General features: G+C 40.8%; 1 protein-coding gene across 1 annotated transcript; it reads left to right on the forward strand.

Moving 5' to 3' along the window:
• The first annotated feature begins 5,728 nt into the window (after window positions 1–5,728).
• Window positions 5,729–24,081, forward strand: GPNMB (glycoprotein nmb). The gene is made up of 11 exons (XM_069005808.1): window positions 5,729–5,799; window positions 10,690–10,839; window positions 11,578–11,721; window positions 13,012–13,191; window positions 15,027–15,185; window positions 15,652–15,960; window positions 17,137–17,259; window positions 17,941–18,043; window positions 18,937–19,142; window positions 20,610–20,697; window positions 21,456–24,081. Exons 1-11 carry the CDS (start codon window positions 5,730–5,732, stop codon window positions 21,607–21,609), a joined length of 1,686 nt encoding a protein of 561 aa, XP_068861909.1. The 5' UTR covers window position 5,729; the 3' UTR covers window positions 21,610–24,081.
• The last annotated feature ends 1,051 nt before the right edge of the window (window positions 24,082–25,132 follow it).

Raw genomic sequence — 25,132 nt, forward strand, 5'->3', positions numbered from 1 at the left:
GACGAGTCAAGGTGGTGATGGATGAGTGGGAATGGGCAAGTAAGTTATGGCACAGGCAGGCTGCTCCTCCTGTGCCTCACTGATTAACCCACGACCCTGGCAAGCCATGACCAAATGCAAATGGCAACGGGCAAACTTGGAAAAACCCAACTCAAACCAAACCCTGTATGATCTTTTTCCTTCTATTTCCCTCCAGACCTCCAAATGAGTCCTCCTCGATGCTTTCAGCCACAGAAGGGGGATCCAAGTGGATTTAAGTCCTAAGGTGACAGCAACATATCACTAGGACCACAACAGCTCCACTTGCTCAGTTTGCCTCCCTTTTGTGCCATAAATGTTAGTATCTAAATGGGGCATTTAGACAGAAGGCTGGTTGCTTTGTAACATATTCATCTTTTTTCTCCTCTCTCTATTGCCTGTATATTCACTGCTGTTCTAGCCTCTAAGGAAGAGGTTACACTCTGAATTACTGCTATGAGTCAGTGGGAACACAGTCCAAAAATGCAGCATTTTGCCCATTTTTTTGATGTTAACACATTAAAGAGTATGTTACGCTAAAGTTCAGCTGCCAGCATTTTCATTAGTTCTGACTCCTATTTCAGGGAAGTGCTGAGGTTATTTCTTAAGCAGTCAAGGCAATTTCACTGGACCATAAAACAACTGAGCTTCTGTGGTGAACTCTTATCCCTCACCCATAGTAAGTGAAACATAACATATACAGGGAGTAAGGTGCAATTGAGTACATTCAGTTTACTTTGTTTCTTAGAAAAGCTTTAAAGGAGCTCTGAGACTACTGTGAGACTGACTGTGAGACTACTTCTCCTTCAGTGTCCTCCCACCAAAGTAACTCCATGGCAGATGTTAAGTGTATTCTCTTTGATAGGTCATTTTTTTGGCTGGAGTTTGCTGGTTTGATTGTTTCTAGATTGCTTCTTTTAAAGAATTTTTTCTCTCCTTCCTAGCCAAAATATCAATTAACGTTTTTAGAGAAAACAGAACTTTTCAGCAAAAATTTGATACCTCTCTTGAGCTGAATGATACAAAATCGATCTTTTAACACTTCTCTGAGCAACAGGGAAGCCTGAATCAATTTCATTAAAATATGATGAAAAATATGGTCTCATGCAGCCATAATCATGCACTTTCACTGCAATTATCTGCTCTCCTGATTGGAAGAGGTCTGTGCCTCGAATCATGGTGACTATAAACCACATCATTAACAATTCATTAAATCAATATGAGAAAAGTAGCAGAGTAAAACCAATGTCCAGATTGCAAGTTAACTCTAGCAGCTCAAAAAATGAAAGTGGGTCAGCTGAGGTGCACAGAGAACAGGCCAGAAGCTTACAGGGATTTTGGAAGACCATGGGCTACCACAGCAGAGCACTGGGAGTGCCAGGGTAGCTACACTTCCTCCTTGCACTGTCATCATAGTTAAAAAAAACCACAACAAACCTACCAGAGATGTTTAATAAACTTACTTTCTTTGCACACCTTTTTTAAAAAAAAAGGTGTGTGGTGCAATCTGGAGGATCAGTACCTGTTATCATGCTTTGTCTTCAACTGCTGCTCATCTGCACAGATCAGCCCTCCCATGGGCAGGGAAGACAAGTCCACCTGTGAGGATGAGTGGGCCAGGGCACTCTATGGGTCTGTATCTCAAGGCTGAGCTCTTGTGAGGATTAGCTGATGTCAAAGTGCTGCAGGTGATTTCTTGGGTTCCGCTACCTTCCCCACAAGCTGCTTTCATGAGGCATTTTGGGGCACTGTCACACACACAGCTATGACTGAGCAGGGAGTTTGGCATTTGTAGGGAGGGACCAAAAAAAGCAGAGAGCTGGCAGGCTCATTCAAGCCTTCCCTCAAAAGCAAATCTTGCCAAAACTTATTTGTATCACAAAAAAAATTCTACATCTTCCATAGTGCAACTTCAGGCCATTTCTTCTTATCCTGTTGGTTTACCTGGAAGAAGAGACTGATCACCCCCTGCTACAACCTCCTTTCAGGTAGTTGTAGACAGAGATAAGGTCACCCCTGGGCCTTATGTCATGCTGTAATCATTCTTTGTTCCTATGCTGTGGTCAAATGCCGAGCTTGGAAAAATTCTTTAGATTGGAAACAATTTTAGATGGGATATTAGGAAAAATTTCTCCACAGAATGGGTTGTCAAGTATTGGAACAGGCTGCCCAGGAAGTGGTGGAGTCACCATCCCTAGAGGTATTTGAAAGATGTGTATATGTGTCTCTTAGGGACATGGTTTAGTGGTGGATTTGGCAGTGCTGGGTTAAGAGTTGGACTCAAGCATCTTAAAGGCCTTTTCCAACCTAAAATATTCTTTGATTCTATGACCAACCCCAACACAGGAATTTGGAGGAATGTATGACTGCAAGGAAACACCTTCCCATAAAAAATAGTAAAATGTATGGCTTTACCTACTACAAAGGCAAAAAATTACTGGAATTACTAAAAGCCTGTTTCATAAGTTGCAAGGGTTAATTCATTTTTCAGTGATAAACTGAGATAACTGAGATAGAGATACTAGAAACTGATCAGGAGCTTTTTTTTCCTTCCCGGTACAAGAACTGCAGACTGCTAAGGCAGCTTCGTTCACATGTTTGGTTCAATCAGCTGATGCCCACTGTCCCATGTGAAGTGAGGCACAGATGATTTCTTCCCAGAAAGAGAATTTGTCATGCCTTAAGCACAGTTCCCTTCAGAGATCACTGGTAATGGCAGACAGCATTTACCTAAATGTACCTGGTTGCCAAACCAAGATCGTCTTGCTTTCCTTTGCTTTCTTGGCCAAAAGCCAAGTTCATACTTCCAATCCTCCCTTTTTTTTCTTCCTTTCCTTTTTTTTTTCCTTTGCACTTTTCTTTTTTTTTTTAAGTTTCTGTCAGCAGCGATAAACAATTCCTGTATTTGTGTTGCATTGATGGCAGTGTGATAGCAGTGTGAGCATGCCAGCTCTGTCAGTCTAGACATGCAGGTACACATGATGTGTTCACACCCTGTCATCTGACAGCCCTTCAGGTAGCAGAGATGTGTATCTCCTCAATGAGATTTAATAACTGAGGTGGTAAAGCTGTGAAGTACCAAGCACTTCCTGCCCACACACTTCTTTGTCAGATGAAGCCCTAAATCTCCCTGAATGTGTGTTTCTTTGCTGGGAGAATGTTTAGGACATATTTCAAACCTTTTCTCCTTTATAACTTCCTGATTCAATTCACTTGTTTAAATTGCAAAGCTGTTTCTCAGAGACCAAAAATAATAATACAAAAGCTATAAAGGTAATTTAAGATCATCAAGGTGATGATCCACCGGTTTCAAGCAACCCTTCAGTGTTTCAGACACTCATTTTCAGACACAGGAAGGTATGGCTAGGACACTTGGAGAAGTCAGCTCAGTTTTCAGATGGTCCCTTCAGTCTTGACTTATCATAATTTCCTTAGCCTTTTATTCTTCTTTTCACTCCCTTTACACTTATCTTCCTCCTAGCTCTTTTTTCCCTTCTCCTCTCCTCTTTTTTTGTGAATGTTGGCCGCAGCCACAGCACAAGTGGACCCAAATATTTTCTTTGTCAGCCCTGCAGGAATGTGTAATCTAAGGCCCAAGAGCAGAGGAGGAAGAACATGAAGGACTGGAGTGTCATAGTAAAGCCACCTTTTAGTTATTACCCCAGCCCTGGTGGGTTTGGATTCCTCTAACCACAGGCCTGATCCTCAGTGCCTCTGAAGTCTATTTACAACATGTTTAATAATTTCTACCAGCTGGTTCTTATTGAGACTGTCACTCAAAATTTATGTAACAATTTCATGTATCAAATAACATGGCAAAAAACTCCATCCTAACCAACTTTATTGTTTTTAGGCTGATAAATTTTTGGTTTTAATTAACAGGCATTTGTTGTCAGCAGTTTTCCTCTGGAGGTTCTCAAAACCCTCTTGGGAACGAGCATTCAAATCTCCTTTCTCCCCAGCAGACTTTGGATCAGGCTCCCAGTGCGGAACCACAGTGTTTGAAGGTCACTTTTCACTTCTAGGATCAACAACCTGGGAACAAAGGAATGAAATTAAAGTTAATGTCCCACATGGTTTAAAAAATAATTGTGAATGCCTTCGAAACCTGACATTTCAACTGGGAATGTCTGATTGAATAACAACAAAAAAAGCATCAGTCACATGAGGACGCTGCAGTCATATGATTTTTTTGCACAGTCAGTCACAGCTTTGACTTCAATTTATGCTCCCACTTCTTTCTGTCAGATAATGAGGGCTTAGTTTAAACAAGCCTGTACCCCTAAGGCTATTGCCTTCACCCTGCTCCTTGGCTGGCAGTAGGAGGGAGGCTGCTCCAGCCAGGAGAATGCTGAGGCATGGAGGCTGCATATGTAAGATCCACAGGACTGGACATCAGAGCCTGCATTACTGAGAGAAATGCTGGCTGGGGTGCTCTGGGTAGTGGTAACAACTTACACAGCTAATAGAAAACACTAGAAAAATAGAAGAAACTACCAAAAAAAAAAAAAAAAAAGTAGTCAGAGCTCTAAAATCCCCTTCCATTGGGCAATCTCTTCATTCTGTTGATAGTGCCTTGGAATTATGGATTTCCACCTACCCTGCCCAAAATAAAAATGGTTTACTGTTGCCCAACTCACTGGTTTCTGGCTAGCCAGTGTCACACTTATGAGTGCTGTTCCTTGGGATCACTGAAACTACTACTGAATTCTCTCTTGAGGACTGTACTTGGCTCTATGCCTTGCCATCTTACCAAAGCTTGTTTTTGCTGTAAACAACAGCAAGAAACTTCACAAGGCTGCCAGGGCATCAGTGACAATCAGCTGCTGCACTGCCTGCAGAAGCACACCTGGGCTGGGGAAGCACACTGAACCTGAATTTGAACCACTAGGTGCAGTGTTTGCCAACCTACGCTGGTCCTCTTGAGCCACTGGTTATACCTCATTATTAGGCTGGGCAGCAAAGTCCATTTATTGTTTATTGCTACAATCCATGAAGTTTATACAATCAAGTACTTGTCTGTGTGTGGGTCACAGCAACTGGGAGCTAGATATTGAATGGCCATCACCACACAGGGGCTGTGATGGCACCTCTAGCCATGGTTGAATATGAAAGGCATGCACTCACTAAATGTTTAAATAACATTTTCCTTAACAATCAACTGTGATGAGGAGCCAAGTCAAGAGATGTGTTTGAATTGGCCATTTTCCATTTAGTTTAGAGTTGTTGCCCAGCATATGGGGCGAGCCATGTGGTTAAGTAGTGATGGGTTCATCAAATGCAGTGAGCTGTTGCAGTAACACTTGCAAATCAGGCTGGGGCAAGAGTTAATTTGGATTTCTGGAAATAAGTGTTCCTAATTTAAAAACAAATTAAGTACAAAAAATTGATCACAGTGCAAAACTAGTATAAAAATGCCTATGAGGTGAATGGTGTGGCTCCAAACAGGTCTCTCAGAAATCCCAGGGAATGCTGAAAGCAAAGGGAGTGAGTCATAAGCACATGAGCTGAAAGAAGCTGAAGACAAAATCATGCATCTCTGCTTAATTCCATCACATGATGAGTCCCGGGGCCCTTGATTTAATCGGAGAGCAGAGCAGCAGAGAAACTTCATTCTCACCTCCCAGTGGGGACCGGAGGAGTTTCTGCGCGCAGTCTCTGGCCACGCTGCTCCTCGGCGGGCGCTGAGCCGGCCCCGGCTCTCGGGAACCATGAGCGGTGTTCGCCACCACCTCGGATTGCTGCTCCTGGCCCAAGCGGTGCTGTGTGCTGCCGCCACACGTGAGTGCTTCCCTCGCCCCAGCATCCCTGCCTCCTGCCTCGGCGCGTTCCACATCCCAAGCCAGCGCAGCAAAAGCGGACGCTCCGTGCACCTGTGGTGGTTGCTGGAGCCGTGCCTGCGACCCAGTAGGCGACAGCCGGTTCCACCTCAGGGTGGCCTGGCTCTGGGTAGAAAAGGTGCCTGAGCTGGGGAGGTGTGCTGAGAGCTGCTCAGTAATCTGTTCCCTGCGCTCCACAGGTACACGGAGCTGACTGGAGCTAAACCTTGGCTCTTGGCAGCAAATTCTTGGCAACACTTCTCCAGTTCAAGCATGGCTAAAACGGCAGATGCAGAATGGGCTTTGAACAGTTTGCTTGGCTCAGCTGTGGCTGGGAGAGGCCAGGTCAGAAACAGTGCTCCCCACTGGGACACTTGGACCTGTGGATTCCTAACCTCAGGGAGCCCAGTCAAGGAATTAGATCTGCAAGCCACAGTGGGGCTGATCTTCTGCTTCTTTCTGGGCTCCCAACTTGACTCAAGTCTTAGAATGACTCCCTGAGCTCAGGGCTGGGAATGTAGAAATGGGATTTTAAGCTCAAATTCCAGAATGTACAGTATAAAAAATTAAAAACCTTAAAAGCTGAAGTTCATCTGAGCATTCATCTAGCCTTGTACCTGCCTCCAATGGAGAATAGTACTGGGTGTATGACTGGGCAGGTCAGGACACCTTCCCAGCTTTCAATGATTTACAGCACCAGAATTGCCTCTGTCTGATGCAGAGTCATTGTATTTAACAGTTTTTATTAGACTTCTTCTATCTGTTCATGCATTTGGGCTTTCATTGCAACACGTGTAAATTTTTGGGACACACTACATTCTGCCAGCAAAAAATTTCACACCTTAATTGTGCCTTACATGAAGAAGTCCCTTTCATGTGCTTAGAACCTGTAACCTGCTGGTTTCATTTGATTCTCCTTAACTTTTGTACTTTCAGCTTCTTCCTCCATGCTGTTCATGATTCTGTTTTTATATTCTGCTCTGTCACCTCTTCTCCAGGCTTCAAGACACAGTCTATTTAGCTGTTCCTCATATGGAAACAATTCTATCCCTTTGTAGCATCCTCGCCACCTCTCTCTGTATTTTTTCAGTTCTTTTATACGGATTGAGCTGCAGAGAACAGAGGATACAGTACTCTCAAGACATGGCATTATACAATGCTGTAATGATGTTCTCATCTTTGTTCTCTATCTAGCCTTTTCCTAGATTTTCAACTACCAGTGAGCACTGCATTCAAAACTACAAAGCTGCAAGATCCCATTTCTGAGTTAGAGCTAGTTTAGAGTCCCTCATTCTCAAAGTAAGGTTACATTTAACTCTGCTGAATTGCATAGTTTTATTCTTGAGGCATTGAGTTTTGTACAGTCCTCCCCTCTATTACTCTAATGCAGTCTTCAGCAGATTAAAGAACTTTGCTGTTTGCCTGTTTTCCAGATTATGGACATTTTAAATTATTTTAACAGTGGAGAAAAATGGGCACTTACTCATAACTTTTTTCATATCCTAACCAATAATTTGTTCATGTGAAATCCTTCATTCTTATCCCACGGTAACTTAATTGCTTTATGTTCCTTTAGCAAGGGACCTCATCAAGTGCTGTCTGGAACTCAGGCAGACTGTAACAAGCAGGTCAGCCTTGTTCCCATGCTCTCTGTCTCCCTCGCAAAACTCAGAATATGTTTGTGAGCAATGCACTCCTTTTATGGCAAATCATATTAATGCACTGTACCTACTTACTCTGTTCTTCACTGCTGTTCCTACCAGCTTCTCCAACTTGAGCCCCAAAGTTTTTTTTATCCTCTAAATCTTCCCTGGAAGTGTTTTTAAAAACTGTCATCACATTTGCCAATTTTCGCTTCTCAGTCACTGAAGCAGTGTTAAGCAAGATGTTACATGCTATGGTTAATAGCTCATTTATTTCACTCTTGAATAACTTCCATACTTGGGCCATCCTATCTAGACAACTTTGTCATTTTGTTGATTTGTTCTATAATTGGGTTTTTTTTGTGCCAACACTTCATTTTGAGAGATACTCTTATCATTGTAAAAAAAATTTCTATCGCAGAAACCTCCTATGTTCTTCCGTTTTGAATGAAAATATAAACCAATTGACCTATTTGACTTTTGTGCTACCCCTTTACCTTCCCTGAATGCTTCTTTTGCATCTACATCATCTTTTGGCCCTAGACTTCCTGGCAGGCTTTCCCACTTAGTTTAAACTGGGGGGGAAAAAAATTAAAAAATTAGTTTTTATGTTTTTGCAAGTTGTTCCTCAAATTCTTTTTTGTCCTGCTTTTTTATGTTTCTATACATAACTTTAGAAAGTTTATGTTACAGTCTGATGCCATTCCATCAGCCTTTTTACTTCTAATACACCTTTATCCTCTTTAGCTGGGTCATCTTTCTATTTCTACTGTCCTAACGCTGGCTCTCATTCTCTCTTTCATGGCTAATACACTTTTGCAGGAAATACTGAACTTGTCTTTGCTACATTTTTCACCAAAATGAAAGCCAGAATGAGAAAGAAGTCAATTGAAGTATAAGATCTTTTCTCCTATGATCACCTCACCAAAACTATTACAGTAATCTGCTCCTTGGAGCATAACATTACTCTATTTTGAACTGAATTGCTCTAATTTTGGTTATGACCAACATCTGGTTTTGAGTGGTTTTCATTGTTAAAAAAGAAATACATTAAGGCTTTTTGTTCCTTTAAATTCACCAACTGAAAATCTTCAGTTCCATGTGTTAGAGAAACTAGTGCAGAAGTCTTTCCTCATCTGAAAAACCATCTTTGTCTTGTCCTGAAGCTTGTGAAATGTTTTGTATTCGATTGAAACAAACAAAGCACATCAGGGAGGCAAAGAAATACCTAAGCAGCTTGTGATTTAGAAGCAGTGACAACAGTTATTACTGGACTAGAAAATGAATTCTGAATTCAAGGATTGTTACTGAAACTCAAAATTAAAAGCATTTATAAAATTAAAAGTGCTCCAGATGTTTTTGATAAATTGAACATTTGGTAAAAAAACAATGACTGAAAAGTTTTCATCTGACAAAATCAAAACATTTTTATTCATTAAATATTTTTTAGATAAAATCAAGGAGAATGGGAAAAAGAAATTACTAAAATTATGTAGCCATTTACTTTTGAATAAAATGACACATTTATTTAGTTATACCTAAAGTGAAATTGAACTTGCTAAGCCTTTGTGAAGTACTTTTATAGTTGCTAATTTGTTTTCTTCCTGAGCAAAGTTTCTGAACGACAACACTACCTAACTCTTCTTCTGACCAAGACTCAAAACAATACAGCATGTGATACAGGTCATTAAGTAAACACCAGTCATAATGTTATGTTTTCTCACATCAAAATATATTAAATCTGAAGGAAAGACTTGATTCAAGTGATTTAAGTGAGACTGCAGGGAGTTCCTGGAGGGAAAAGACTGTGGGAGATTGTGCCTCTGAGTGTAAAATCTGTTCTTTTCCTCCAATCATTCAGTCCTCAAGACTGGAGAGAGAGCTGCCAGCATCAGCTCGGAGTTGAGATGGGACTGGGCAAGGGATGTTCTTCCTGCCCAGCAGAAATCTCACTGGCAATAAAACACAAAGAGAAAGCAGCTCCTGCCTCTTCTTCTGAGCTGTTTCTCTGGTTCTCTCTTGCAGTAAAATTAGGAGTCACCCACCTCTAAAGACTGTGCTTAAACTGGCTACACCTGCTCTGTGTCTTTTCCAAAGCTTGGAGAAATTCCACCACAACCAGTTAGGTTACAGTATACAGAGCAATTCTTGCCCTTCTTACAGGTCTCTGCATTTTCCTTGAAGTCATCCAGAACTTTGTTGCACTTGGGTATAAATCTCAGAAGCATTCTGCATCAGCTGTACCTTTACAATAAAGCCACGGAAAGCAGAAATCCTAACTCCCTTGATGTTGTGACAGAATGGCACACCCAGCAGTTACCTTACCTGATTAACACGGCAGAGCTCTTTGAAGCCTCCAGGCTTTCATGGAACTATGCCCATGAGCCTACTTATTAACATATTTTTATGGCATCCTACAGTGTCCAACATGTTCCTACAGGTTACTTGGATATTTACGTTGCTTTCCACTATGTGTCCTTTGTGACAGAAAGAGGGATCCTAGAAGCCTGGGAAAAGTTTGAGCCCATCATTTGTAGTAATATGAGAAGAAAGAGGTTACTGAAGTTATTTAATATCTGAGCCATTTTTAAATAACAGGCATGAAGCTAATACGTTATTGTTGCTATATTATAAACACATTGAATTTACTATTCAGCTCTAAATTTCCTTTTCTGGAAATACCAGCTTCTGTTATAATTGGCTCCACCCCTCCCACCCAAACCACCAGCCAACTCACCAAAGGAGCTGCACTGGGTCAAAACTAATTCCTGGCATAACTTCCACTAGAGCACAACTCAGACACAGAATGAATTTATCGTGTTAGCCTTTTACTTGTAGGTTTATTACCAGGCAAAGCAGTCAGAAATCAAGCAACCTCTGTGCAAAGAGCCTGACTCTTGCAGGCTTATGTAAATTCTTATAAGCAATTGCTCTGATATGGTCAAAACACAGTAAACATGTTTATTCTTTGTCTGGGAAGTTTGCAATAGTGCAAGGAGAAAAAAATATCAGTCTGACAGTGGTGGAACTGTCTTTATGTTGATTACAGTTGATGTGTTTATAGCCTCAATGATAAAATTCCGTAACTTTCCTACTGGTGAAAAGTTTTCTACCAGTACATGATTAAAGCTCAGCACAAGCGTAATGTTTTTATAGAGTAGTAGGGAAAATTGGATTACACTTACACTGATGTTTGGTTTTCTCTCTAGGGTTTCAAGATGTGTTGAGCCATGGAAGTACTTCTCCTGTCACATCCTATAAGAAGCTACAAGGCTGGTCTAGTGACCAAAATAAATGGAATGAAAAGCTTTATCCTTTTTGGGAAGAGGGAGATCCCAGATGGAAGGACTGCTGGAAAGGTGATCGCATGTACACATTTCAAAGACACTTGCAAAGCTGGCCAGAAAATCCACCACAATGCAGAGAGCAGGTGCTATAGTGCATTTTCATAGGGGCAATATCCACTGCTGCACAGAATGGCGAGTTAGAGATGACTGGGTTTGATACCATTCCCAGTGGATTGTCTGAGGAAGCAGAACAGTGAGGTTTTACATAAAATGCTCTCCCATTATGACTAATCTCAGACATTAATACTTACTAAGAAGTATTAATGGTCGGGGCTCCAGAACAATCCATTACGTGAAACATGCCCTGCAGGACAGGTAGCTTCAACTGCTACCTCAGCAGGGCAAGTGGGCTTCTGACTGACAACTTCAGCAAAGACCATGTTTATTGTCACCTGCTCTGAGCTGAGGGCTAATGACTGTATCATTCCTAGGGAGAAACAAAAATTTTCTCCTTTGGAATATATTGACCCCCCATGGGTAGAAAACTATATTCTTAGCTCTAGGAAGAAAATGAATGGCACACCAGTAAGTGATCTGGGGGGCAATGCTGAGTCCCTCTGATTGTTTGAAGCTGGGGTTTTGATAAGAGTGCAAGTGACTTAAGAGCATGAAACCCCTAAGAAACAGAATAATCAATAAAGCATTTCTAATGTAATTAGAATCAATAAAGCATTTCTAATGCACAGTTGATTGTAGCTTCTGCTCTGATGCACCCTTTGCTGAAGTGGAGACCAATTTTCTTTTCTACAGGTGGAAGGGTGACAGCCAAATTGGACAGTGACAGCCCAGCGCTGGTAGGATCCAACGTGACCTTTGTTGTGACTCTCCAGTTTCCCAAGTGCCAGACAGAAGATAATGATGGCAACATAGTGTACAGGAGAAACTGTACCCGGGGTAGGTGATGCCAATTTCCCTGCACCCCACACACATCTGCCTGGGGCTGGTGTGAGTGTGTCACTGAGCATGGAAAGCATCACAGGCGCACTGGATGAACAGCAGCCGTGTTGGATTTAACTGATAGCTGATAACACTTACCTGTGCATACCCAGCCTGGGCCACACCAGTTTCTTTCCTAAGAAGACCACTGTGGTATTTTCAGTGTTCTGCCCCGCTGTATATACCAGGTAATTTAAGACTGACCATCGTTATAAATTTGCCTTCCCAAAGCAGTCACATAATCCAACTTCCCAACAGAACTATTACTGCTTTTCAGCTCAGGCACAATATTGCACAGTCACACTGCTTTCTTTCAAACTTATAAAGCTGTCAATTTATAAAATTGAGGGTTTTTTTCAGTTATGAATTGTAGAGTTCAGTAACCACATCTGCATCTTGAAAAACCCTCACAAAAGAATAAATCTCACACTTCCACATTTTAGGAATTAAAAACCAAACAAATATTTAAAAATCAAGCAATATTTTCCTCAGAAAATCACCCTTTTTCATCTTATTTACTCCTACATGGAGGAAAAGCCTATCATATATCCACTGTTTTAAGCTGCTAGATCTAGAACAACATGCTGTTGTACCTTTGATCCTTTGAATTCATAAAAGTTCAACAAATTTTTTTACTGATCAAAGTCATTTTCATTTCAAGGCATATCAGCAAGTTTTTTGTCAACCTAAGTTCCAGTTTTTAACTGTCTAATATTTTGTTAGCAGCTGATATCCATACTCTACTTCTGCTGTGCTGTTTGGGGGAGGAAACTTTCTATTTACTATCCAGAAAACTACAGAAATTCATGTCTAAGTTATTTAAAGGTGCCATAGAAAAGTCCTCTGACAAAACAAAGTCACTTCCTTACAGTGCTTTCACAGCCACTCTTTGTACTTAAAATTTTAGATTCTGCTTGCCAAATATTTAGGTAGCCTCATTAGTGAAACAGTAGCATCCTGTGTAGTCAACAGCAAGTTTTTGGGCAAGCACTTTTAAATTGTGTCTGGCCCATGAGACAGTACAGTATTTTTAACTTCTTAATAAAACAGCACCAAGACAGAACAATTTTGTGTTTACATTAAAAACCAAGCAAAACACAACCTCAGAATAAAAGAATGAACGTCAGTCTAAAAATACCCCACTTCACCTGTTGTTTAAATGCAGTAACTGCTATAACCTTGCCTCCTGTTTCTTGACTTTCTGCACATTTCTCAGTTGACCTGAACATGTCCTATTCCTATCCTTAGATCCTCCAGCTTCCATGGATCAGCAAGTCTATGTCTACAACTGGACTGAATGGACTGACAACTGTGGCTGGGAAAACTGCACAAGCAACCACAGCCATAATGTATTCCCAGACGGACGTCCTTTCCCTCATCACTCTGGCTGGAGGAGAAGGAACTTTGTCTATGTGTTTCACACTTCTGGTTAGTACTGCAACACATGCCTTGGTTGGGGTGACCCTGCAAACCTTATATTCCCTTTGTACACAACTCATTTGTCAAGTATGTTTTACCAAAAGCCCTTTGAAAAGGATTCCACAGTCTTGAGTGGAAATACTGAATTAACTCCCCACTTTTCCAGAGATGCCTTCAGGTGTTTAGTCTAGAAATCATGGATTACCAGAAGATTCTCTTTAATCTGCATTCACATTACTATCACTGAAGAAAATTAATTTCCTTTCAGTAGTACTCAAGATCTTTTTCTAGGAAAACAGAGGGTCTGAGCAGGTCAGTCAGACGATTTGTTGACAGCTCACTGCCACTTCAGACTTTTAAATTTAAGAGAGAACACAGTGCTGTGTATCACCAGTTTAACAGTGCAGCACTTCCTGTCTCTAGGGAGGTGAGAACTGCCACTGGCTGTGATGCTGCTCTGGTCACAGATGCTGATTTTTAGTGTTTCCTGCTCCTGAGTATGTAATGATTGGGCTATTCCTGCCATTGGCTATGTACTAAATCTTAGTGCCCTCAGTTCACCTGGATAAATCAGTATTATTGTCAGTATCAGTATGAGTAATAATAATAATAAGATTCCAAATTTTAAGCAGAGGTGATACTATTTACCTACCTCAATCAGCTGTTAAAAAGACAAATAATTGAATATATACAAATGGTTCTAGCAAGAGGTATTATATCTTCTAGCTACACTGAAAGCAAACACAAGATCACTTAAAATGCCTCACACCCTCCACTACATAATCCTAATGACTTAACGTAATGTAATTGCTTTGGAAAGATGTAGATACCTTGGCAAATTTTTATTGGATTAGTGAAATTTGGGACATCCTTTTGACAACTTTGAAAAACCGGAATTTATGTGAGTAAACACAATGTAAAAGTATCCAGTCCTTCGAAACCACCTGCCAGATTATTGGAAGACATTTCTAAACTATTCATTTTGATTTTGACAATCCAAGGTTCTCAGAGACTTTGCCTCTCACAAAACAACTTGCAGTGAGGCTGAGGGGGAAAATATTAAGTTCATGTTCTGTGAGGAATGAGACAACTCTTTGTAGAAATTAAAACAATTTATTAAAACAGAAAAATTTAAAAATTGCAAAAACTAACAAAATATAAAAATTTGGGATCCTAGTGGCTCAGGAGGTATGCCCCAGGAGCTCAGGGATTCAGGAACTTTAGGCTTAAGGCAGCTCTGAACCTCAGGTAGAAAAAAAACTTGCAGTCTAGGCTGGTCAAAAAGAAATCTATTTCTAAAAGCCCCTAAAAAGGGGTAGGTTTCTCCAGCTTTCTCTTGCTGAACTTAGCAAGCTGGAGAGGAAGGGAGAATGAGGAAGGCGTGTCTGTTTTGCTCCCTTTTATAGCTTTTGCTCCGCCCACAGTCTGCCCACAGCCCACCCCTTTGGTTCAAGGTGATTGGTGCTCTCCCTTTGACAGACCATCTCCGTCCACCAATGGCTCCTCCTGGTCAGAGGGGTGATATTAGTTGAGACAAGGGTCAGGTGCCTACAGGGTACGGCCATGGGGGCTGGGCTGTCCGTGGCAACTGGGGTTTTTTTAAAATCTGCCTTGAAACCAAGATACAAGTAAAACATAAAAAAAAATACATCCAACACATCTTAAAACACTTGTAAAAGTATACAGTAAACACAGGAAGACCATAAAAACTTGATTAGTGTACCTGGGCTGATGGGTTAATTTTAACATTCAATTTAAAAATGTTAAGCTCAAAATTAATTAAAGCACTTAATATGCAAAGACCAAGCACAAATAGGGATTTCATGTATGACATTCTGTTTCAGGTCAGTATTACCAAACAACAGGACGATCTTCAGCAAAGTTTTCAGTCAACACAGCAAATATCACTCTTGGCAAACACGGGATGGCAGTGTCCATTTACAGGAGAGGGCACTCGGGATTTGTTCCGATTGCGAGAGCAAAAACCATCTACTCCGTAACAGGTGAGTGTGCTGGAATCATCTGTAATTAAATCCTGGGGGTATTTGTGGCTTAAGTGTTAAAAAAATTCAGCATAAGCATCATCTGGCATGAAAAGAAGACATTGGCCAGAGAAAGGTTTTTGATGTGAAAGTGGAATCTCTGGTAAATTGTCTTGAGTAGCTTAAGTTCCCTTTGTGTCTAACTCAGTAACGACTCCTCTACATTGTAATGAAAAATAATTTATGAGAGATAATACAATCTTCCACAGATGTCTGTGATTCCTCATTTGTTCCCATACTTTTCTGGCTAACTGTTTCCTACTGACATTCACTCCTCAGGTCATAAATTGAATTAAAGTAGAAACCTGTGTTAAAGATACCATGTTTATGTCACATTCTGACTGCTGCTGTTCAGCAACTTTGGAACTGTTTATTGTTTGCAGCCAGATGTCTGCTTTATTTATTTACCTCTTTTTTACCCCTCCAGACAAAATTCCAGTAATTGTGAGTATGTTCCAAAAACATGACCGCAACATCTCAGACTCCATTTTCATCAAAGACTCACCAATTACATTTGATGCGAAGATCCATGATCCCAGCTACTATCTGAATAATTCTGCCATCTCCTACAAGTGGAACTTTGGAGATGGAAGTGGCTTATTTGTAGCCAGTGGTTCTAGTACATCTCACACGTACACTCTGCAAGGAAACTTCACTGTGAATTTAACTGTCCAAGCCATTATACCTGTACCTTGCAAGCCAGTAACACCCACTGCACCACCACCCACCTCAGCAGGTAAGCATTTATCAAACAGCAGCAGCAGCATTTGGAGCTATTCTAAAACTCTGTATTCTAAGTTAATATCTTTAGTAGTTTTACTGTCATAATGAAAGAGCTGCAAGCCTCTGCAAGTCCTCTATAAAATTGGCTTAGAGACAGAATCAATAAGCATAGACTCTTCTATGACTCTATGGTAGGGATCACTTACACATTTAACTACTTATGCATCCAGTTCTACCACCATACTTACAGCATACGAAGATCTTCAAGGGAATATAAATGTAAGTTTGTATTATCTCTGCCACACCTGGTCAGGAGATTTTAGCCTTATCTACTCAGGGTCATCTACTGAGGTAAGAGGTAAATTTCAAGTGAGAAAGAGGAATTTCAGAACATTCTTAGAGCAAGTTCCTTTCTGGATTGCATTAACTTCCATCCAAAATTAAATGAGATTGGATTGAACTAGAAAAACCTAGTCATATTCAAAAATATGGGATTTCCACATGGCATTAACCCAGAACAGCTTTTCCACTTTAAATTTATTGACTAACATATTTCAGAATAACTTTTATTATGTTCAGCATTGGTTTATCATCTCAGAGGGTTTTAAGGTTTGCAGAAAGCCTGCAGTTTCAGCTATAATATTACTACTGTGAAATTGTAAATGTGGCTATATTTTTCCAATTTCATATTTTTAATATGTCCTCTTACCAAAATACTGAGTGAGAATGAAAAATGAAAGGAAAGATATAATTTTCACCACTTCCCCTCTTCATTTTTCCACTAGCGGTAATGTAGAGCAGTGGGAAAATACCAGCTTTTAAAAAAGCATTTTAAATGTTTTATGGGCCTTTGGATTTCTTATATAATTGATTTGGGGATTTTAAAGAAGTATTTAATTGTATTACACCTTGTAGTCTCCCTTTTATTTCACAGAGATGGGTGACTAGCCAGGTGGTTTTTGGAGCGAGGCTCCCCAGGCCACTCCAGGGTTCTGAAGTTGGGCACATGTGTTTTCTTTAGGGATTACTGCCATGAGCTCACACAGATACATACATGACCACACAGCTGCAAACCAAAGTCACTGAGAGCCTATGGAATGAAAGCAGTTGGAACATATGGCTGTGTTCAGAATACCCCTGAGCAGAGCTTGTTCTAACATTGCATATCTATTTCTTCTCCCTCAAACAGTTACGACCGAACCATCTTCTGATTCTGACTCTTCTCCCACTGTTGAGTTAGTGGAGGATAATCCTGATGGAGGTTGCCATATTTACAGAAATGGATACTATGGAAGTAGTATTGCTGTTGTAGGTAAGGATGTGGGTCAAAACCTGAGGAATGGGGTTAACAATGAACAACAATGTATGGTAGAAATAATGGTTATTTCGACACATTTTTATCAATTACATGAGACCCACAAAATGATTGTTCTCAAGGGCATAGCTGAGAGTTTTCAGGATTAATGTACAGACATCTAACTGGCTGACTTTTGTTTCTGCCTGCACTGTGCCAGAGGCTGGTTGCAGAGATTATGACCCCTTGCTTTCAGACGTGAGGCTGGGCCTCAGTCTGATTGCCTGCTGATGGCTGACCCCGTGTGCTGGTGGGGATGTGCATTGTGTCACTCCTTTCCATATGACCAGCTTCTGAACATGCCACAGCAGGAGCACCTGGGCTGGGGAGGGGGTTTACAGAAGGTTGAACTGACCTTTGAATGCAGAGAAATCTCATGTAGCAGGAAGTGATTTAGCAAAATAAGGAAGTAAATAACAATAATGAGGAAAAAAAAGCAGACCAGAAAGAAGCAGCCTCACAGGGAAAGCACTGGAAAATTTCTCAACTTTCAAAGCCCTTAAGAGGAGTGCTAAGGGAGGGAGGAGGTTATGGAAAACAAGACCTGAACTGAGCATCAGCCAAACCCTGGAGGTTCAGTACACATTGACTTCAGAGCTTGTCATGTGTCCTACAGTTGATATGTGTTTCCTCTCCCAGAGGGAATCCTCGAGGTAAATATTATTCAGATGACAAACATCCAGATGACAGAAAGTCAAGCTGAAAACTCACTGGTTGACTTTGTTGTTACCTGCCAAGGGAGGTAAGTGTGTGAATGAAGCTGTCAATCTTCCCTCTTTAGAACTAATTAGGTGCTGGAATGCTGTCTGCACTTAGATGCAGATGTATGAACAAAATTTGGGAACTGCAGTGTTTCTATTTCTTGACTGGAATTAAAGATAATGCAAGTCTCATTTCTAAACTATGCCAACTGAGGCTACTGCCAGGCACTTAGGATTCAGAGCAAATATCCAGTCTCAGTAAAAATAAGGAACTGATTGTGGGAAGAAACAATTTATAGCCTCCTGGCCAAGAAAAGATTTCAGCACTTACAGTAAAATGGGAAGCAGTTTACTGAAATTGTAAGGAAATCCTTTCTTTTTGGCCATGAGTTTTTGACACTTAGAATAAACGGGTGAGTCCAAGCAATTTCTTGGATACAGAAACATTGGACTAATATTCTTAGAAGGTTAGAGTTGAGAGGACTAAGAAGTAAAAGTAATACCGTGGTAATACAACTGGAATACAATTAATCTCTCTTAAGGGAGCCTTTTCTTTTCCAGCACATGATACTACTTATAAGAACCTGCATTCCTTTCTTAATGATGCGTATTAAAGATAATGGACTTTATAAGCTGATTTGATGCAGGTAGCTCCTATGATCACCATAAAATGTTAAATAATAAGCAAAACAAGCAGATAATTATACAGATTGTATAAATGCATTCTATATAAAATCCACACGTACATATATAAATGTATAGGTATGCAAAAAATACATATAGCATGAATAAAACACGCTTAAATCACTATAGTGCCACTGATTTCAATAGGCACCAGAATAAAGCTGGTGCACCAGTGCAATGTGTCTATGAACTGGGCTAACTGGGCTGACAGGACTCCTCAGATGCAATGTGCTCTCTCTTCCCATGCCAGTCTGCCTACAGATGTCTGCACAGTAGTTTCTGACCCCACGTGCCAGGTGTCCAAGAGCATGGTATGCGACCCCATCGTCGTCACAGATGAATGTCTACTCACCATCAGGAGAGCTTTTGAGGAACCTGGGACGTACTGTATAAACATCACCTTGGGTGATGACACAAGCCAAGCCCTTGCCAGTGCCCTGATTTCTGTAAATGGAGGTGAGTCCACAAAGGGCAGACATGGGTTGCTGGTGAAAAGCTTCTCCCTGTGGTCATTTCCCTGCAGGGGGAGAGAGCACAGGAATACATACTGGGGTTCTTATTATGCCTGGAAGCCTCAGCTGAGACTGCACCAGCTTGTGTAAGAGTTCATGCAAAGATAAAATGATTAGTATTTCCCTGGGGGAATTTTAGGTGTTAGACCTTGGTTTGACTTCTGTTTATGATCCAATGAATACAGTAATTATACAAACTATTCAATATCACAGAATATGAACAGTTCTTAAGCCTAATGAAATTTCCCATGGAAAATTGTGTTGGGCAGAAAAGCAGGTGGGGAACATGCCAGCCAGCCCACTCCACACATGAAGAGATAGCAGAAACAGAGGGTAATTCAGCTCACTTGAGACAGAATCAAAGTCTGCAGCAGAGTTGGCTGCCCTGGGCCCTCTTTACTGCCCACTGGCCTTGACATGGTTTCTATTTCTATGTGAGGATAAGATGAATCATGTTCTGGAATGATCTGTGTAACATCCAGTGACTACAGAGTCTGCCCAGGGTAATTGTTTCAGAAGAGGAGCTTTACCTTTGGTTGGATGAGTGTCTAGCTCATAGCTATCAAAGCAGTCTTTGACAGAACCAGCTATTAAACTCAGCCTCAGCTAGAAGTCTAAACAATTGTGCTCCCTGCTCCCACTTCATTGCCCTCCTGACTTCCTATTACAATGTCGTAGCGACTCTTCCAAACTCTCCAATTACTATCAGCCAAGCAACTGACACTTTGCAGTCATTTCCCACAGTATTTTTTGCTGATTTTATTTAATCTAGGCGTAAGTTTATCTGTACTGATATCAGTTCATTATGAATAAGCACAGTGCCTGACCTGTAAGTGCATTCTGTCTCCTAAAGGTGAAAATAAGCATGCAGAAGGGTTTTTCTCAACTGTATTCACAGAGACTAGCTTTAGCCCAATAAGGCTGGTCTGCCTAGGTTTCCTCCAGAGGGCAAAGCTGAGTTGTACTTTGGGGCTTCCATTATAATCAAAGCAGAATTAGGATCTAAGAAAGGTTGCTGCTTTGAGTCCCCTTCTGGATGAGCCCATCTGATTTTGTCAAACAGTTATCTTATAGTCATTTCTGCAGCATAACAAATGGCAAGGATCAAATTAGCTTCACCTCATGGGGTGCCAAGAGGGCCCTTCATTCCCCTCCATGCTGGAAGGGCAGCCATGTGTCTGAGGAGCAGGGCTCATATAAGAAAACTGGCAAAGCCCAGCTCACACTCTCTCACTTGAGAATTACATGGATTAGGATGTGAAAGCACCACCTCCTGCCAGTCAGTAATGCATATTAGAATTACTAACTGTGCTTCAATTTGTACAGCAATAAGTAAAAATGGCATTTTCTTTAGAAACCCTATCTCACTGTAAAATAGAGGCTTTTAATCAATCTACTTTCTGAACTCTAGGAGCATCATCTGGAACAACAGAAGGCGTCTTTATCTTCCTTGGCTTGTTGGCAGTGTTTGCTACCATTGGGGCATTTGTCCTTTACAAGTAAGTTGCTAGTTTCTATGATGAAAAACAGTTCAAAGAACTGTCAAAATATTATTTAAATTAACAAACCAAACAACTTAAATGTGCTTTAGCTACATTTTTGTTTCTTTACTATTGCAGCTCACAAATATTCTGGCAAATATTCAAGAAAATGAGATTCCTGGCTTAGGCCTCAAAATCATTGGAAAATATGCAGATGTTAAGGACTTTCAGAGAAAATTACACTCTGTGCCCATTAGCACAAACAGTAATACTAGAAGGCCTGGGAACTTCATGTAAGCAGAAAGTAAACTCCAACTGCATGATGGGATTTATATATGCAGTGAAACCAAACAAATTCTTCATTAAACAAGTGATGAATAAATTCTTTGGGGGAAAGGTGATGAACATGCAGGACAGCAGTTAACAGAAGCACATGTTGCTGCATTATTAGCTTGGATGTTTCTCATGAGACTTTGAGACTGCACCAAGGCTCCAGACTCAAGTGTGTGCTCACCCTTCCCAGTGAGTGGTGAGAAGCACACACCTCCATGGAGCAATACTCCTTCTCCCTAACCAGGCCCCCATCACCACTACTGACCTATGGCTGCCAGACATTAGATGGGATTGAACAGGGAAGGAGGAGAGAGAATGCATGATGAACACATGATTAGTGCTCTTATGCGCTGGTCACACGCTAAATGTAGACTCTCCTTTAAAAGAGAGTCCTCTTCTCCTTTAAAAGTCTTTCAGCAACTAACTGTGCACATTCCTTGCAGGAGATACAAGCAATACAAGCCTATTGAGAGGAGTGCAGAACAAACAGAGAAGCAGGAGGGATTTACTGCTTACTTCAGCACTTTCAAAGCCATTTTCTTCCCAAAGAGCACTGAGAGAAATCCTCTGCTGAAGACTAAACCAGGCATTGTTTAAACCTTTAGTGTAACACTATTAGATTAAGTACAAGACTCATATCTGAACTGTACTTTAGTGGGGCTTTATTCTTGTTACGAAAAAACCCCAGGGAGTAAGCTGAAAGCACATATAGCTGGGATGGTAACTTTTGGGGCTTGGTGCAATTAGCAGCATTAAAGTAGTCTTTGTAGAAAAACAAGGAGGTAGTTTTAAGCATTTGCTATTCTTGCTTGTGATGTAGGATACACTCTTCTGAATTACTAATACCCCCCACCCCTGCCTTATCTGGCTTTTCTTACTTCTAGGTTAACAACCTGCAAAATTAATCACATCCATAATCTGGAAGGGAAAAAAAAAAGTTTAATTAAAAAAAAAAAGGACAAAAAACGCCAGCCACCAACCAACTTGTAAACACTTAGTTTTTATTGCTGCTTACTGCCTTAGCAGGATTCATGTCTTTGCTGGAAAGAGAGACATGGGGGGCAGGCACGTGTTATGCCTGTGGAATGAAACATGCCATGGCCTATTCCCAGGCATTGGCACTGAACTGCTGCCACTGTTACCCTTTTCAGGAGGTCCTAGCACAGACTTGCCCCAGGCAGGCCAGCTCCCCACCAAGCAAACTGTAGATTCTGGGAACCACCAGAGGCACAGCCCCCCACTGTGAGTTTGGCAGCAGCCACCCTGTTTTTCAGGGTTCAATAGCATGAGTGCAGCTCATTCAATGCCAGCTGGCCTCAGGGCCAGAAAACAGGGCTGGACACACTTAGCTTCCCACTGGACATGGCTACCAGTGCATGAGTCTCTCTATAAACTAGACCACAGACACCCAAGCAACAAGATGAGGCCCATTGGCTTGGCTCTCCCTGTTCAGACTTTGAGTCCCATGTAAAATTCTGAGTTGCAAGTGCTGGTGCTGTCTTTGTCTCCTTTGCTTCCGTTGGTCTTGAGACCCTGGACTGGCACCGCTGCTTCCAAGGGGGCAGACAGGTGGATATGTGCTCCACGTCCAATGAAGGGTCAGCAGAACAAGGGATCTAGCAGGAAGGGGTAACGTTCAACTGCCTTTTCCTCTTCTCTGTTCATTTCTGTCTTTCCTGCTGCAAAGAGACATTAATTTCTGCTTGCTCCTCCATCCCTCTGACCACTAAATCAAATAAATGAAAACCCCAACATCAACAAAACACTATGCTCCAGTTTCTGCTTTTACATGACACATCTTAAAAAATGTAAACTTATGCAAAATCAATGTGCCTTCACTTGTTCACTCTAGCTGCAATTCTGTTAAAAGAACTTTTTCTGAGGCCCTCCACAAGTGATCTGGCCTCATAGCCACACATGCTCATCACTCAGCATCATGGTATTTCACAGTGTGAGATCAGCACAAACTGCTGAAGGCTGGCTCACTGGATGATGAGAAAAGGACAGCATCTTATTTGGTTGCTAAAAAGATTCATTGAGATGAGCAAACAGACCAAAAATTCTTTATAGTTCATGTTTCATAAAACCTCTGCTGTTGTTAGTAAAGGTTATAACCAAAATGGAGGCTGGGCAAATGACCTACACAACCAATTTCTAAACACTGAATTCTTTGAACATCTATATTTCAATATAATTAGCTTATTTACCATGTCTTGAAACATCTCTGATACATACTGTTTTCTGTTCCTGAGGCAATATATAATTATAAACACACTTTCCTACTGTTTTAGCAGATCTTTCAAATGCTTATCATTTGTAATCTGAATCTAGTCTTCACTGCCCCTTCCCAGTGTGCATAGACACCTTTAAATGACTTAAAGATATTTAAAAAAATGCAGATTCCAACATACCTGGGAGATTAGTTCTTTAGTTCTAAAATTCAACAGCCTCTTTTCTTCTTTTGTTTCCAGGTTCTCCCATTATTGTAATTCTTTTGTGGCTATTTCAGTTATATTATTAAAAGCAGTGTACTTGCTATTGTTCCATCTTCCTTATATGTAAGATCCTATTGTCTAAGAACTAGCATCTCAAACTATTTTCTGACTTAAAAAGGAAACACATTTTCTGCAAAAATTACTGTCTAAATGTTATGTCTCTGTTATCAGTCAGGCAGGACTGTAATTTGTATTTGTTGCTCTAGCTTGAGGCAGGACAGGGGTTTAGTGGAAAGCTTAAGATGACCTGTAATGAAGCATGAAAACATTAAATCTGTCACAGCTTAGGATCAGTGAAGATTCAGGCTCCCACCTAGGCTACATGCAGAAAACATCTTGTTTCTGCAAAACACTGCATGTTGGATACTCAGAGACATCTTAAGCTTTTGCATAGAAAATGGCTTTCAGGCATACATTAAGAGCTTTTTTATACTTTAACCTAAGTATTAGGAATATCTTGCACTATCTCCCTTTAAGTATCATGTCAGAGTACAACATTTTTATATTGTGATTTTGTCTTTTCAGCTGTAACTTCTATTTCATACATCTTTACTTTTATACAATGGGATTTAACTGCTGCACTGACAAATAAACCATGTAATGATTTTAAAGAGTTCATTGCTTTGTCTCAGAACGAGAAACTGCGAGATAAGCAACTTGATGAGTTGCCCAATTATTGATCAAAACAGTGCCTACCTCCATAAAACACAGGATTTGCCTTACCCTCAGTTCACACCTGGCTCTACCATTGGTAATCGAGCTGGTTTTGCAGTCTCCCTCCAAGTGTACTCAGAGCAATGGCACCACAAACCTGAGAAGCAAGGAGACTTTCTTAACATCCAGTTGACACAATTTCAGAACAGATCAGGATACAAATGAACTTCATGTCCTTCAAAGGCAAGAACAGCTGACAAACAACAGATTTGTGAATGTCAGCAAATGTTACAAGACAGGTTTCAGGCATTCCCTTTGGAGAAATAACATCAAGAATGACATCAAACATAAATGTACATCATCTTCATAGAAAGAACATCTTTTCAAATATGTCTTCAAGAGAAATGGAAACATCAGTTGGGTAGCAACTGATTAAAAATTACTTTAAAAATTGAGCTGTGAATTCAACCCACTTGTTTTGTTCCTCCCCCTTTTTCTTCTTGAGTATTTTTTATAGCATACATTTAAGGCTCATCAGATGTGGCACTTTTCTTACCAAAGGTATTTTTAAGCTGAAACCAAGGCTGAAAAACACCAGTCTCTGAAGGAACTGTAGAGGAATCAAACAAAACTTTGCCAGAGACATCCAGCCATTGTGGCTTATTAGTACAAGCAATCACCTCCAGCCTCATACAGCGTAGTCAAATCTTCTTTAAAGATACAGCTTTTATCACTGCAAGTCTTTATAATTCACACAGAATTCCATAATCCTAGATTTCTTAGGTTGGAAGGGACCTCTGGAGATGATCTAGTTCAGACCTCCCCCAAGACAGGGTCACCTACAGCAAATTACACAGGAGTGTGTCCAAGTGGCTCTGGAATGTCTCCAAAGAGGGAGACCATGACCTCCCTGGGCAGCCTGTTCCAGTGCTCTGCCACCCTTAAGGTAAAGAAGTTCTTCCTCATGTTGA

This window comes from Aphelocoma coerulescens, chromosome 2 (genome assembly GCF_041296385.1).
Source record: "Aphelocoma coerulescens isolate FSJ_1873_10779 chromosome 2, UR_Acoe_1.0, whole genome shotgun sequence".
Lineage (NCBI taxonomy): Eukaryota > Metazoa > Chordata > Aves > Passeriformes > Corvidae > Aphelocoma > Aphelocoma coerulescens.

Excerpts from the sequence above, each read along its gene's own strand:
- GPNMB (XM_069005808.1), top strand. The coding sequence starts at position 5,730 with ATGAGCGGTGTTCGCCACCACCTCGGATTGCTGCTCCTGGCCCAAGCG. Across the intron at positions 13,192-15,026 it reads CTATGTGTTTCACACTTCTG|GTCAGTATTACCAAACAACA; the intron begins GTTAGTACTGCA and ends ATTCTGTTTCAG. Across the intron at positions 18,044-18,936 it reads GTTGTTACCTGCCAAGGGAG|TCTGCCTACAGATGTCTGCA; the intron begins GTAAGTGTGTGA and ends TTCCCATGCCAG.